Source organism: Dendrobates tinctorius, unplaced genomic scaffold (genome assembly GCF_039654945.1).
Source record: "Dendrobates tinctorius isolate UK_male_01 unplaced genomic scaffold, ASM3965494v1 ptg000011l, whole genome shotgun sequence".
Lineage (NCBI taxonomy): Eukaryota > Metazoa > Chordata > Amphibia > Anura > Dendrobatidae > Dendrobates > Dendrobates tinctorius.
The window spans coordinates 84,755,591-84,772,500 of NW_027361679.1; the positions used below are offsets into that span (position 1 = coordinate 84,755,591).

Consider the following 16,910-nt stretch of genomic DNA (forward strand, 5'->3'; position numbering starts at 1 on the left):
TGTGCCAGCCTCTACTGTATCTCCTACAGATGCCACTTCAAAACCATCTACCACAGGTATGCCACCTTTCATGCAACTCAGATTTTTCAGTACCTTTAGATTTTTTTTGCAAAATATCTATTTTGAAACCATTAAGGAGTACATGCTGATAGATCTGATATGTTTGCGATCTACTTTCTTAATTAGTCATTGTAGTTCAAAATTGACTCTGCTGTGTAAAGAATATGGCTTCGATTTGTTCATTACCACCTTACTACTATTTCTAACATTCCATTAACATTATCTACAGCTCCAACAACAGAAGACATAGTGAGCCCATCAGTAAGTAGTACAGGACCAGTCCAGACAGTGAGCCAGTCTTCAACCACTACCAATGTGCCCGCCTCTGCAGTATCTCCTACAGCTGCCACTTCTAAACTATCTACCACAGGTATGCTACCTTTATGAATAGCTCACATTATCACATCATTATCAGGTTTTTTTTAATTACCATATATCTGAAAAGCTTCAGGGAGGAGATGTTCACAGATGTGTTATTTATACAAGGTTTCCCTAGCCATTGTAATGTAACATTTCTGTGATGTTAATAGAATATAGCTCAGATTTCTTCATTACGACCTTACTACTGCTGACATAATAATTATTACTAATAAGCTAGAATACACATTTTCCTATATAGGCCCTGTTAATATATAACAAATCTCTTAGCTGCAGCTCCAACAACGGGAGCCACAGTGAGTCCATCAGTCAGTAGTACAGGACCAGTCCAGACAGTGAGTCAGTCTTCTACCACTACCAATGTACCTGCCTCTACAGTATCTCCTACAGATGCCACTTCTAAACCATCTACCACAGGTATGCCTCCTTTACAAGCAATTCACAATTGCGTTTGATTATTTTTTTGCAAAACAACTATGTTATCTTATCAGGGTTTAGATGTTGACAGATCATATATTTTTACTTGGCTTCTTTCCTAATGTCATAACTTCTATGACATTTTACAGTGGCAGTGTATTTTCTTTGTTGCCAAGAGCCTATTGTTTAACTCCTATGTTCTCTCCTCAGCTGAGGCTCCTATTGTTGCAGTAACTAATGAGCCTGTGCAGCAGCCCAATGGACCCAACACAACAGAAGCATCAACTACAGGTGGGTTACCAAACTCTCTCATATATTCTCTCATCTTTAACTGTGATCATAGTAACATAGTTAGTAAGGCCGCAAAAAGACATTAGTCCATCCAGTTAAGCCTATAAAATTCTGTCAGAGTAAATCCCCAGATCTACGTCCTTCTAAAGAACCTAACAATATCTGTAAGATACAATATTGCTACGCTCCAGGAAGACATCCAGGCCTCTCTTGAACCCTTCGACTGAGTTCGCCATCACCACCTCCTCTAGCAGGGAATTCCAGATTCTCACTGCCCTAACAGTAAAGAATCCTCTTCTATGTTGGTGGAAAAACCTTTTCTCCTCCAGACGCAGAGAATGCCCCCTTGTGACCGTCACCTTCCTTGGTATAAACAGATCCTCGGAGAGATATTTGTATTGTCCCCTTATATACTTATACATGGTTATTAGATCACCCCTCAGTCGTCTTTTTTCTAGACTAAATAATCCTAATTTTGCTAATCTCTCTGGGTATTGTAGTTCCCCCATCCCTTTATTAATTTTGTTGCCCTCCTTTGTACCCGCTCTAGTTCCATTATATCCTTCCTGCGCACCGGTGCCCAAAACTGTACACAGTACTCCATGTGTGGTCTAACCAGAGATTTGTACAGAGGCAGTATAATGCTCTAATCATGTGTATCCAGACCTCTTTTAATGCACCCCATGATCCATGACCCATGATCGGACCATGGTGAGTAACATCATTTCATGTTTTATGTTCTCAACAGAAGTGAGTCCATCAGTCAGTAGCACAGGACCAGTCCAGACAGTGAGTCAGTCTTCTACCACTACCAATGTCCCCACCTCTACAGTATCTGCTACAGATGGCACTTCAAAACCATCTACCAGAGGTATGCTACCTTTATGAGTAATTCACATTTTCACATGAATTTCTTTTTTTTCCCCCTAAATTAAATATACCTTTGGAAACCATCAGGCAGGAGTCTGTGACAGATCTGTTGTTTTGCTAGGTTTCCTTATTTATATATTATGGCTCAGATTTCTTCATTACCAGCTTATTGCTGCTGACATAATAATCCTTACAATTAATCTAAAATACACATTTTCCTATATAGGTACTATTAATATACTTATTATTATTAATATTTATTTATATAGCGCCATTGATTCCATGGTGCTGTACATGAGAAGGTTGTTACATACAAATTACAGATATCACTTACAGTAAACAAACTAACAATCAGACTGATATAGAGGGGAGAGAGGACCCTGCCCTTTCGGGCTTATATTCTACAGGATGGTGGGGAAGGAGACAGTAGGTTGGGGGGTTGCAGCAGCTCCAGTGATGGTGAGGCGGTAGCTCCAGTAGTGGTGAGGGGGCAGCGGGGATCATTGCAGGCTGTAGGCTTTCCTGAAGAGATGGGTTTTCAGGTTCCATCTGAAGGATCCGAGTGTGGGTGATAGCCGGACGTGTTGGGGCAAAGAATTCCAGAGGATGGGGGCTATTCGGGAGAAGTCTTGGAGGAGGTTGGGTGAGGAGCAAATAAGTGAGGAGGAGAGAAGGAGGTCTTGGGAGGATCAGAGATTACGTGAGGGAAGATATCGGGAGATTAATTCAGAGATATATGGAGGAGACAAGTTATAGATGGCCTTGTAGGTCAGTATTAGTAATTTGAATTGGATACACTGAGGGAATGGAAGCCAGTGAAGAGATTTGCAGAGGGGAGAAGCGGAGGAGTAGCGAGGAGAGAGATGAATTAGTCGGGCAGCAGAGTTTAGGATGGACTGGAGAGGTGCGAGGGTGTTAGCAGGGAGGCCACAGAAAAGGATGTTACAGTAGTCGAGACAGGAGATGATGAGGGCATGCACAAGCATTTTAGTAGATTGAGGGTTGAGGAAGGGACGGATTCTGGAAATATTTTTGAGCAAGAGGTGGAGAGAGCTTGGATGTGCGGTTTGAAGGACAGGGCAGAGTCAAGCGTTACTCCGAGGCAGCGGACCTCTGGTACGGGGGAAAGCGTGATGTCGTCAATTGTTATAGATAGGTCAGGTAGGGAGGATCTGTGAAATGGGGGAAAGATGATCAGTTCAGATTTGTCCACATTCAGTTTGAGGAAGCGGGAGGAAAAGAAGGAGGATATGGCTGATAGACACTCCGGGATTCTGGACAGCAGAGAGGTGATGTCTGGGCCAGAGAGGTAGATCTGAATGTCATCGGCATAAAGGTGGTACTGGAATCCATGGGACTTTATGAGTTGCCCCTGGCCAAGTGTATAGATTGAGAAGAGTAGGGGTCCTAGAACAGAGCCTTGGGGACTCCAACAGAGAGATGGTGGGATGAGGAGGTAGTGTGGGAGTGGGAGACGCTGAATGTGTAGTTGGAGAGGTATGAGTTGATCCAGGATAGGGCAAGGTCTTTGATGCCAAAGGAAGAGAGGATCTGTATTTGGAGGCAGTGGTCAACTGTGTCGAAAGCAGAGGACAGGTCTAAAAGGAGGAGTATAGAGTATTGTCCGTTTGCTTTGGCTGTAAGTAGGTCGTTAATAATTTTGGTCATTGTTTGAGTGCAGTGAAGTCGTCTTGGGAATGCGTTCTCTTCCAGCACCATTCAGCAATTCTGGATGCTTGCCGAAGCTTTTTAGTGGTGTTATTGTGCCAGGGTTGTCTATTGATTCGTCGCACTCTGTTATGCATAACAGGGGTGACCGAGTCGATGGCTGATGCAAGAGTGGCATTGTAGAAACTAGTGGCAGTGTCTGTGTCGTGGAGTGAAGATATGGAGGACAGTGGTAGGATAGGGTCAGAGAGCATGCGAGTGTCTAGATGTGCAAGGTTTCTGCGGAGGTGCGTGTGTTGCTGGACATGGATGACAGGCGAGGAGGACAGGGATGAGAAAGTGAGTAGATGGTGGTCAGATAGAGGAAGAGGGGAGGTTGTGAAGTTAGAAATAGAGCAGAGGCGGGTGAAGACCAGGTCTAATGCGTGTCCGTCTGTGTGGGTGGCTGAGGAGGACCACTGAGTAAGTCCAAAGGAAGAAGTGAGCGACAGAAGTTTTGCGGCTGCTGACTGGTGGGTGTCAATGGGGATGTTGAAGTCACCCATGATAATGGTGGGAATGTCAGCAGAGAGAAAGTGGAGGAGCCAGGTGGAGAATTGGTCAATAAAGGCAGTGGTGGGGCCTGGAGGTTGGTATATGACAGCCACTTGTAGGTTGGAGGGAAAGTAGATGCAGACAGAGTGGACTTCAAAAGAGGGGAGGATAAGGGAGGGTAGAGGAGGGATTGGGTTGAAGGTGCAGATGGAAGAAAGGAGAAGGCCCACTCCTCCACCATGTCTGTTGCCAGGGCGAGGAGTGTGGGTGAAGTGCAGGCCGCCATAGCATAGCGCAGCAGGGGAGGCGGTGTCGGATGGTGTCAGCCATGTTTCAGTGAGGCCAAGGAAGGAAAGATTGCGAGAGGTAAAGAGGTCGTGAATCACATGGAGTTTATTGCAGATGGAGCGGGCATTCCAAAGTGATACAGAGAGAGAGAGCAGGGTGGTGGGCGTCAAAGACATGGATTTAAGATTGGAAAAATTTCGGGTGTTATTTTGGATTGGGAGTGATAGAAGGGGGTAATAATGGGAGGTGTGAGCTGTGGGGGTCCAGGATTGGGAGAGTGGAGGAGGAGAGTGGAGGAGAGTACTTATAACATATCTCTTCTCTTAGCTACAGCTCCATCAACAGAATCCACAGTCGGTAGCACAGGACCAGTCCAGACAGTGAGCCAGTCTTCTACTACTACCAATGTGCCCGCCTCTACAATAACTCCTACTAGTGCCACTTCACAACCGTCTACCAAAGGTATGCCACCTCTCAAACATTTCAGATTTTTCATAACCTTTAGATTTTGTGTAAAACACCTATCTTAAAACCATTAAAGCAGAGATGCTGAGGGATCTGATATTTTTCTATACATTCCTAATTAGCCATTGTAATTGAAAAATAACCCTGCTGTTTAAAGAATATGTCTATGATTTGATCATTACCACCTTACTATTATTTATAACACATTATGTTTATTTTATCTGCAGCTCCAACAACAGGATCCGTGGTGAGTCCATCAGTCAGTAGCACAGGACCAGTCCAAACAGTGCATCAGTCTTCTACCACTACCAATGTGCCCACCTCTACAGTATCTCCTACAGATGCCACTTCAAAATCATCTACCACAGGTATGCCACCTTTTTGAGCAACTCAAATTTTCATATTATTGTTATATCTATTTTTTCAGAATAAACACATATCTGGAAAACATCAACGTGGACATGTTGACTGATTTGTGACTGATTTGTTATTTTTAATAAGTTTCTCTGTTTAGTTTTCGTAATTTAAATTTGTCCGTGATGTTAATCAAATATGGCTCAGATTTCTTCATTACTACCTTACTACTGGTGACCTAATAATCATTACTTATAACCTAGAATACACATTTGCCTGCATAAGTGCCATTAATATACTTGTAACATTTATCTTAGCTGCAGCTCCGACAACCGGATCCACAGTGAGTCCAATACTCAGTAGTACAGGACCAGTCCAGACTGCGAGCCAGTCTTCAACCACTACCAATGTGCCCGCCTCTACTGTATCTCCTACAGATGCCACTTCACAACCGTCTACCACAGGTATGCCACCTTTACAAGCAATTCAAATTACTTTTGTTTTATTATTTCCAAACCACCTGTATCTGTTATCTAATCATGGAGGAGATGTTGACAGTTCTCATATTGTTACTAGGCTTCCCTAATTAATCATTATAGTAGAAAATTCCCCCATTCTCAGATTTCCTCATTACCACCTTACTGCTGCTGCTACATAATAATCATTACAAAGCAAAAAAAGAAGAAATATGCAGCACTCACCGATGTAGCTGAAAAACTGTGAATCTTTATTTCACATAATTTCCATCAAATGTGTGGACATGCAGGATGTAGAGGAATGCTAGGGGAGGGAGGTGCCGGCACCTCCCTCCCCTAGCATTCCTCTACATCCTGCATGTCCGCACATTTGATGGAAATTATGTGAAATAAAGATTCACAGTTTTTCAGCTACATCGGTGAGTGCTGCATATTTCTTCTTTTTTTGCTTCACATTGAAATATTCATGTTTTTTCATGCAAGCACCTCCATTTTTTGACTGAATTATATGCCGCAATACTTCAGATAAATAGCTCCGTCTGGTAATGTGGTGATTTGTGTGCCCTAGTATGCCGTTCATCTGTTTGCTCTTTGCTGGGATCATAATAATCATTACTGCTAAGCTAGAATACACCTCAGATCCTATTTTATAGCAAAGCCAAACACACTCACTCTGACTATTTCAAACACTTTCCTAATGTCACTCACAACCCCTGTGATATTATACAGTGACAGTGTATTTCCTCTGTTGCCAAGATCCCATTGTTTAATTCCTATGTTCTTTCCTCAGCTGAGGCTCCTATTGTTCCGGTAACTAATTCGCCTGTGCAGCAGCCCAATGGACCCAGCACAACAGCAGCATCAACTACAGGTGGGCTACCAAATTCTCACATGTACTCCTTCATCTATAACTATGATGATCGGCACTTTGGTGAGTAACATCATTTCATGTTTTATGTTATCAACAGAAGTAAAGTCAACAGTCAGTAGTACAGGACCAGTCCAGACAGTGAACCAGTCTTCTACCACTACCAACATGCCAGCCTCTCCCATATCTCCTACAGATGCCACTTCCATACCATCTACCACAGGTATGGCACCTTTCATGTAACTCAGATTTTTCAGTAACTTTAGATTTTTTTGTGAAATATCTATTTTGTAACCATTAAGGAGAACATTCTGATAGATCTAAAATATTTCCGATCAAATTTCTTATTTAGTTATTGTAGTTGAAAATTGACTCTGCTGTGTAAAGAATATGGCTCTGATTTGTTCATTACCACCTTACTACTATTTCCAAAATTCCATTTATATTATCTGCAGCTCCAACAACAGAAGATATAGTGAGCCCATCAATCAGTAGTACAGGACCAGTCCAGACAGTGAGCCAGTCTTCTACCACTACCAATGTGCCCGCCTCTACAGTATCTCCTACAGATGCCACTTCAAAACCATCTACCACAGGTATTCTATCTTTTTGAAAAACTCAAATTTTCATATTAATGTTATATTTATTTTTTCTGAGTTAACACATATCTGAAAGCCATCAGTGTGGAGATGTTGACTGCTTTGTTATTTTTAATAAGCTTCTCTGTTTAGTTTTTGTAATTTAAATTTGTCCCTGATGTTAATCGAATATGACTCAGATTTCTTCATTACTACCTAACTACTGCTGACATAAAAATCATTACTTATAACCTACTGTAGAATTCACTACATGTATAAGTACCATTCATATACTTATATCTCTTCTCTTAGCGGCAGCTCCGTCAACAGGATCCACAGTGAGTCCAGCACTCAGTAGTACAGGACCAGTCCAGACAGTGAGCCAGTCTTCTACCACTACCAATGTGCCCGCCTCTACAGTATCTCCTACCAGTGCCACTTTACAACCGTCTACCACAGGTTTGCCACCTTTACAAGAAATTCATATTTGCTTTTGTATTTTTATTTGTAAACCACCTGTATCTGTTATCTAATCAGGGAGGAGTTGTTAACAATTCACATATTGTTACTAGGCTTCCCTAATTAATCATTATAGTAGAAAATTTCCCCTTTCTCAGATTTCCTCATTACCACCTTACTGCTGCCACATAATAATCATTAATAACTAAGCTAGAATACACATTAGATCCTATTTTATAACATTGCCAAAGACTTTCTTAAAGTCAAACCCCTGTGACATTAAGGTACTGTCACATTTAGCGATGCACCAGCGATCCCGACCAGCGATATGACGCGGTCAGGATCGCTGGTACGTCGCTAGTGAGCTGCCACACAGGCAGATCTCACCAGCGACATCGCAGGGGTCGGGGGTCGCTACTTACCTGTCAGACGAGGCGATCCGGACGTCCTCCCGCCCCCGTCCACGCGTCGCTCGTCTCTCGACAGGAAGCACCGCAGGAAGCTGACGACGAGAAACGGTCCTGGACGTTCTCGCGCGATCAGCGATAACCAGCGGGGGAGCGGGTCGTAGGTAAGTATCAGACATAGCGATATCGCTAGCAATATCGCTATAACGTCACAAGTTATAGTGATATTGCTAGAGATATCGCTTAGTGTGACAGGCCCTTTATACAGTGAGTGTATTTCCTCTGTTGCCAAGATCCCATTGTTTAATTTCTATGTTCTTTCCTCAGCTGAGGCTCCTATTGTTCCGGTAACTAATGTGCCTGTGCAACAGCCCAATGGACCCAACACAACAGCAGCATCAACTACAGGTGGGCTACCAAATTCTCACATATATTCCCTCATCTGTAACTATGATGATCGACACTTTGGTGAGTAACATCATTTCATGTTTTATGTTCTCAACAGTAGTGAGGCCAACAGTCAGTAGTACAGGACCAGTCCAGACAGTGAGCCAGTCTTCTACTGCTACCAATGTCCCCAGCTCTACAGTATCTGCTACAGATGTCATTTCAAAACCATCTACCACAGGTATGCTACCTCTCAACCAACTCAGATTTTTCATAACATTTAGATTTTGTGTAAAACACCTGTCTTAAAACCATTAAAGAAGAGATGCTGACGGATATCTTTTTCCGCTATACATCCTTAATTACCCATTGTATTTGAAAAATGCTGTTTAAAGAATATGGCTCAGATTTGTTCATTACCACCTTACTATTATTTATAACATTCCATTTATTTTATCTGCGGCTCCAACAACAGAAGCCGTGGTGAGTCCATCGGTCAGTAGCACAGGACCAGTCCAGACAGTGAGCCAGTCGTCTACCACTACCAATGTGCCCACCTCTACAGTTTATCCTACAGAAACCACTTCAAAACTATCTACAACAGGTATGTTACTTTTTGAGCAACTCAAATTTTCATATTAATGTTATATTTATTTTTTCTGAATAAACACATATCTGGAAACCATCAGCGTGGAGATGTTGACTAATTTGTTATTTTTAATAAGCTTCTCTATTTAGATTTTGTAATTTAAATTTGTCCCTGATGTTAATCGAATATGGCTCAGATTTCTTCATTACTACCTTACTACTGGTGACTAGTGTTGAGCGATACCGTCCGATACTTAAAAGTATCGTATCGGATGGTATCGGCCGATCTAAAAAAAATATCGGGTATCGCCGATTCCGATACCAGAAGTCCCATTCAAGTCTATGGGACTTCCGGTATCGGAATAAGAAAAACCCTATTTTTGCCTTGTACAGCCTCTCTGGGGTCTGTACGGGCCTTTCGGGGGGCTGTGCCGGCCTGCCGGGGGGGTCTGTGCAGGCTCCGGTGGTCTGTGCCGGCCTGCCAGTGGTCTGTGCAGGCTCCGGTGGTCTGTTCCGGGCTGCCGGGGGGCTGTGCCGGCCTGCCGGTGGTCTGTGCAGGCTCCGGTGGTCTGTGCCGGCCTGCCGGGGGGCTGTGCCGGCCTGCCGGTGGTCTGTGCAGGCTCCGGTGGTCTGTGCCGGCCTGCCGGTGGTCTGTGCAGGCTCCGGGGGTCTGTGCAGGCATCGTCCGATGGGACTACAAGTCCCATCGGGCGATGCCTGCTACCATGACAGTGATTGACACATTAGCCAATGATGGGACAGTAGTAGTCCCATCATCCGGCTAATGTGTTGAATGTAAAAAAAAAAAAAAAAATTACTTGCTACATACATGCTACATACATACAACATGCATACTACATATATACTACATGTAACATACATACTACATATATACTACATGCAACATGCATACTACATACATGCTACATACTACATGCATGCTACATACATGCTACATACTACATACATACTACATATATACTACATGCATGCAACATACATACTACATATATACTACATGTAACATACATACTACATATATACTACATGTAACATACATACTACATACATGCTACATACTACATGCATGCTACATACTACATACATGCTACATACATACTACATACATAATACATATATACTACATGCATGCAACATACATACAACATATATACTACATGCATGCAACATGCATACTACATATATACTATATATACTACATGTAACATACATACTACATATATACTACATGCTACATACATGCAACATACACACTACATGCTACATACATGCAACATACATACTACATACATGCTACATACATAAACACTACATGCTACATACATGCAACATACATACTACATACATGCTACATACATGCAACATACATACTACATACATACTACATACATGCTACATACATACCACATGCATGCAACATGCATACTACATATATACTGCATATATACTACATGCATGCAACATACATACTGTATATACTACATACAATACATACATATAGACATACAGTACATATAACATAGAGTACATACTTACCGTCACTTGTCACTTTGATCCCTGAAGCCATTGTCACCTGAGGGATAAATATCAAAATAAAAAAACACCAATATACTTACCCCGATCCGCAGAAGTCCACGAGGGTCCCACGTCCATCTTGCGTGGAGAACAGCAGCATCAGCTGATGCTACCGTTCTCTACCAGCTCCAGGAATACAATGATGGAGGGTAGGTATCCTTCCGCACTGTATTCCTCCACCACTTTAAAAAAAAAAAAAAAGTCCCTAGTCTCACTTTATGCCATTGCTGCATGGGAAATTCCCACGCAGCAATGGCATAAAGTGAGACTAGGGACTTTTTTTTTACAGTGGTGGAGGAATACAGTGCGGAAGGATACCTACCTTCCGTCATTGTATTCCTGGAGCTGGTAGAGAACGGTAGCATCAGCTGATGCTGCTGTTCTCCACGCAAGATGGACGTGGGACCCTCGTGGACTTCTGCGGATCGGGGTAAGTATATTGGTGTTTTTTTATTTTGATATTTATCCCTCAGGTGACAATGGCTTCGGGGATCAAAGTGACAAGTGACGGTAAGTATGTACTCTATGTTATATGTACTGTATGTCTATATGTATGTATTGTATGTAGTATATATGTATGTTGCATGCATGTAGTATATATGCAGTATATATGTAGTATGCATGTTGCATGCATGTGGTATATATGTAGTATGTATGTAGTATATATGCAGTATATATGTAGTATGCATGTTGCATGCATGTGGTATGTATGTAGCATGTATGTAGTATGTATGTAGTATGTATGTTGCATGTATGTAGCATGTATGTAGCATGTATGTAGTATGTATGTAGTATGTATGTTGCATGTATGTAGCATGTATGTAGTATGTATGTTGCATGTATGTAGCATGTAGTGTGTATGTATGTAGCATGTATGTAGTATGTATGTTGCATGTATGTAGCATGTAGTGTGTATGTTGCATGTATGTAGCATGTAGTATATATGTAGTATGTATGTTACATGTAGTATATATAGTATATATGTAGTATGCATGTTGCATGCATGTAGTATATATGTTGTATGTATGTTGCATGCATGTAGTATATATGTATTATGTATGTAGTATGTATGTAGCATGTATGTAGTATGTAGCATGCATGTAGTATGTAGCATGTATGTAGTATGTATGTTACATGTAGTATATATGTAGTATGTATGTTACATGTAGTATATATGTAGTATGTATGTTGCATGCATGTAGTATGTAGCATGTATGTAGCATGCATGTAGTATGTAGCATGTATGTAGTATGCATGTTGCATGTAGTATATATGTAGTATGCATGTTGTATGTATGTAGCATGTAAATTTTTTTTATTTTTTTTTTTTTTTACATTCAACACATTAGCTGGATGATGGGACTACTACTGTCCCGTCATTGGCTAATGTGTCAATCACTGTCATGGTAGCAGGCATCGCCCGATGGGACTTGTAGTCCCATCGGACGATGCCTGCACAGACCCCCGGAGCCTGCACAGACCACCGGCAGGCCAGCACAGCCCCCCGGCAGGCCGGCACAGACCACCGGAGCCTGCATAGACCACCGGCAGGCCGGCACAGCCCCCCGGCAGGCCGGCACAGACAACCGGAGCCTGCACAGACCACCGGCAGGCCGGCACAGCCCCCCGGCAGGGCGGCACAGACCACCGGAGCCTGCACAGACCCCCCGGCAGGCCGGCACAGCCCCCCGGCAGGCCGGCACAGACCCCCGGAGCCTGCACAGACCACCGGCAGGCCGGTACAGACCCCCGGACAGTCGGCACAGCCCCCCCGAAGGCCCGAACTGATGGCGCATCATGATGCGCACAGACAGCGCATCATGATGACGTCATTTCGGCAGCCAATCAGAGCCACAAAAGTGGCTCATTGCATTTTGGACTTCCGATTCCGGTATCCGATACGAAAAAAGTATCTGTACTCGGTATCGGAATTCCGATACGGCAAATATCGGCCGATACCTGATACTTGCGGTATCGGAAAGCTCACACTACTGGTGACCTAATAATCATTACTTATAACCTAGAATACACATTTGCCTGCATAAGTACCATTAATATACTTGTATCTCTTCTCTTAGCTGCAGCTCCGTCAACCGGATCCACAGTGAGTCCAATACTCAGTAGCACAGGACCAGTCCAGACAGCGAGCCAGTCTTCAACCACTACCAATGTGCCCACCTCTACTGTATCTCCTACAGATGCCACTTCACAACTGTCTACCACAGGTATGACACCTTTGCAAGCAATTCACATTTGCTTTTGTTTTTTTATTTGCAAACCACCTGTATCTGTTATCTAATCAGGGAGGAGATGTTGACAGTTCTCATATTGTTACTAGGCTTCCCTAAATAATCATTATAGTAGAAAATTCCCCCTTTCTCAGTTTTCCTCATTACCACCTTACTGATGCTACGTGATGATCATTACTACTAAGCTAGAATACACATCAGATCTTATTTTATAATATTGCCCAAGACTTTCCTAAACTCATAACTAGGGATGAGCGATATTGCCCAATATCGTATCGGAATTCTGATTTCTGATATTGGAAAATATCGGATATCGGAATTTCCAATTTCCGATATCAATGCAAGTCAATGGGAGAAAAAAATTGGAATTACAAAATGACCACTACAGTGCTATATAATGAATAAAATGGAGGTGAAACACCTCAGGATAATGGGGTAGGAGTTTGCAGAGGTAGAGGAGCAAAAAAAAATCGCTAGAAAAATGCACAGAGCGAAAGATGTAGCAGGAAAACTGTTCGCCATCTTCTTAACAGCTGTGTTTTTTCTTTGGGTTAGGATTAGTTGGGGTAGGGTTAGGGTTTATGGTTAGTAGGGTAAGGGTTAGGGGTTAGGGGTTAGGGTTAGTAGGGTTAGGGTTTGGGGTTAGAGTTAGTTAGGGTTATGGTTAGGGTTAGTAGGGTTAGGGTAACGGTTAGGGTTAGTTTGGGTTAGGGTTTATGGTTATGGTTAGGAGTTAGGGTTAGTAGTGTTAGGGGTTAGGGTTAGTAGGGTTAGGGTAAGGGTTAGGGGTTAGGGTTAGTTAGGGTTAGTAGAGTCAGGGTTTACGGTTAGGGTTATGCTTATAGTTAGTAGGGTTAGGGTTAGGGGTTATGGTTAGTAGGGTTAGGGGTTAGGGTTAGTAGGGTTAGAGTTAGGGGTTAGGATTAGTAGGGTTATGGTTAGGGGTTAGGGTTTAGGGTTAGGGTTAGTAGGTATAGGTTAAGGGTTAGTAGAGTCAGGATTTATGGTTAGGGTTATGCTTACAGATAGTAGGGTTAGGGTTAGGAGTTAGGGTTAGTAGGGTTAGGGTTTAGGGTTATGCTTATGGTTGGTAGGGTTAGGGTTAGGGGTTAGGGTTAGTAGGGTTGGTGTTACAGTTATGCTTATGGTTAGCAGGGTTAGGGGTTAGGGTTAGGGTTAGTAGTGTTAGGGTAAGGGTTAGGGTTAGTGGTTAGGGTTAGTTAGGGTTGGGGTTAGTGGTAAGGGTTAAGGGTTAGGGGTTAGGGATAGTTAGGGTTAGGGTTAGTGATTTTACATTATAAAATTAAAACAGCCGGTGGTGGTGTCAATATGCCCTTTGACTGACATGTGTCCACGTTCAGCTCACCTTGCTTTGCAGGGAGTTTCCAGGAGCACCACGTGGATGAATGGATACACTCCCTTTAAACCATGCTAAGTCTTCTTCTGCTTGCCGATTTCCGATGTGAAAAAATTATCGGAATCAGAAATCGGAATTCCGATATCGCAAATATCGGGCCGATTTCCGATATTTCAATATCGGAAAGCTCATCCCTAGTCATAACCCCTGTGACATTATACAGTGAGTGTATTTCCTCTTGTCAGGAACACCGCACTGCACTTGCTCACTGAGCCAGTGCGCGTGTCCTGAGTACAAAGACTGTGCACAAAGATACCTACAGAGTGGGGTTTCAGTGGTGACAATGCATGCTCCAAGCTCACAGGACCTGAAGCATGTGACTGCTGGGGGGCGTGGCCTCAGCGCCACAGAGCCAGGAGCTGCAGGGAAACTCCTAGAAAGGTAACTACTGGACAGTGTAACCAAGGGGCATAGACAGAGACAGAAACTAGATCAAGCCGGGTCAAAGAATGAGATAGCAATACAGTACCAAAGGGTTAGACAGAATGGATAGTCAGGATGTAGCAAGAGATCAGAAAACCAGAACGGGCAATAGACGGTACAATAGGGACAAATTGTAACGGAGTAACGATAGCCAAGCCAGGAGGTCAGAACCGGAAAAGACAATAGTGCCGAAACGAGAAACGGAGTACAGAGTGAGGGAACGGACCGGGTCATACATGGGAAGCAAACAAGCAACGCAGAATACACGCACACCAGGGGTCAGACACACCAGAACAACAGTATAGCTGACAGAGAACCCTGGTAAAGAGTGAGTATAAATACCCCTCCCAGATCCAGAAAGAGGCCATGAACACATAACCCTGTGAGTGCAGGGCAAGAACCTTGTTCAAACCATGACACCTCTGTTGCCAAGATCCCATTGTTTAATTCCTATGTTCTTTCCTCAGCTGAGGCTCCTATTGTTCCAGTAACTAATGCGCCTGTGCAGCAGCCCAATGGACCCAACACAACAGCAGCATCAACTACAGGTGGGCTACCAAATTCTCACATGTACTCCCTCATCTGTAACTATGTTGATTGGCAATTTGGTGAGTAACATCATTTCATGTTTTATGTTCTCACCAGAAGTGAGTCCATCAGTGAGTAGTACAGGACCAGTCCAGACAGTGAGCCAGTCTTCTACCACTATCAATGTGCCCGCCTCTACCGTTTCTCCTACAAATGCCACTTCAAAACCATCTACCACAGGTATGCCACCTTTCATGCAACTCAGATTTATCAGTACCTTTAGATTTTTTTGTAAAACATCTATTTTGAAACCATTAAGGAATACATGCTGATAGATCTGATATATTTCCGTTTAACTTTCTTAATTAGTCATTGTAGTTGAAAATTGACTCTGCTGTGTAAAGAATATGGCTTCGATTTGTTCATTACCACCTTACTACTATTTCTAACATTCCATTTATATTATCTACACCTCCAACAACAGGAGCCGTGGTGAGCCCATCAGTCAGTAGTACAGGACGACTCCAGACAGTGAGCCAGTCTTCTACCACTACCAATATGCCCGCCTCTACAGTATCTGCTACAGATGCCACTTCTAAACTATCTACCACAGGTATGCTACCTTTGTGAATAACTCACCTTATCACATCATTATCTTTTTTTTTTAATTACCATATATCTGAAAAGTTTCAGGGAGGAGATGTTCACAGATGTGTTATTTACACGAGGTTTCCTTTGCCATGGTAATGGAACATTTCTGTGATGTTAATACAATATGGCTCAGACTTCTTCATTAACACCTTACTACTGCTGACATAATAATTATTACTAATAAGCTAGAATACACATTTTCCTACATAGGTCCTGTTAATATACTCATTACAAATCTCTTATCTTAGCTGCAGCTCCAACCACAGGATCCACATTGAGTTCATCAGTCAGTAGTACTGGACCAGTCCAGACATTGAGCCAGTCTCCAACTACTACCAATGTGCCCACCTCTACAGTATCTCCTACACATGCCACTTCAAAACCATCTACCACAGGTATTCTACCTTTACAAGCAATTCACATTTGCTTTTGATTATTTTTTTTTGCAAAACATCTGTTATCTAATCAGGGATTAGATGTTGACAGATCTAATATTTTTACTTGGCTTCTTTCCTAATGTCATAACTTCTATGGCATTATACTGCGGCAGTGTATTTTCTCTATTGCCATGATCCTATTGTTTAACTCCTATGTTCTTTCCTCAGCTGAGGCTCCTATTGTTCCGGTAACTAATGCGCCTGTGCAGCAACCCAACGGACCCAACACAACAGTGGTATCAACTATAGGTGAGCTACCAAATTCTCTAATATATTCCCTCATCTGTAACTGTGATCGGACCTTGGTGAGGCTAGTTTCACACTTGCTTTTTTTTGCAGCGCGTTTTCCCCGCAAAAAAACGCATTGAAAAAACGCATACAAAAGCATACAACTGCTGCGTTTTTTTCAAGCATTTTTATGAGCATGCATGAAAAAAACGCAGCGTTTTTATGCGTTTGTATGCGTTTTTAGTGCGTTTTTACCGCGTTTGCGTTTTTTTCCAACATTAGTTGGCCCCTCAC

The 16,910-nt window shown here is 42.7% G+C and overlaps 1 protein-coding gene and 3 long non-coding RNA genes across 4 annotated transcripts in view; all 4 read left to right on the top strand.

Moving 5' to 3' along the window:
* Positions 1-1,059: 1,059 nt before the first annotated feature.
* LOC141100130 (uncharacterized) lies at positions 1,060-5,783 on the top strand. The gene is made up of 5 exons (XR_012234607.1): positions 1,060-1,146; positions 1,895-2,017; positions 4,834-4,968; positions 5,199-5,339; positions 5,643-5,783. It is a non-coding gene; the product is annotated as an uncharacterized lncRNA (long non-coding RNA).
* An 823-nt stretch (positions 5,784-6,606) lies between these two features.
* LOC141100136 (uncharacterized) lies at positions 6,607-7,259 on the top strand. The gene is made up of 3 exons (XR_012234608.1): positions 6,607-6,672; positions 6,770-6,892; positions 7,125-7,259. It is a non-coding gene; the product is annotated as an uncharacterized lncRNA (long non-coding RNA).
* Positions 7,260-8,450: 1,191 nt separating this feature from the next.
* Positions 8,451-15,311, top strand: LOC141100140 (uncharacterized). The gene is made up of 5 exons (XR_012234609.1): positions 8,451-8,521; positions 8,619-8,741; positions 8,976-9,104; positions 12,762-12,908; positions 15,240-15,311. It is a non-coding gene; the product is annotated as an uncharacterized lncRNA (long non-coding RNA).
* A 51-nt stretch (positions 15,312-15,362) lies between these two features.
* The window catches only part of LOC141100417 (uncharacterized), a 13,155-nt gene continuing 11,607 nt past the window's right edge, over positions 15,363-16,910 (top strand). The window contains exons 1-4 of the mRNA XM_073588909.1: positions 15,363-15,540; positions 15,785-15,913; positions 16,200-16,346; positions 16,557-16,637. Coding sequence (XP_073445010.1) covers positions 15,363-15,540; positions 15,785-15,913; positions 16,200-16,346; positions 16,557-16,637 — 535 coding nt within the window. The remainder of the gene's footprint in view (positions 15,541-15,784; positions 15,914-16,199; positions 16,347-16,556; positions 16,638-16,910) is intronic.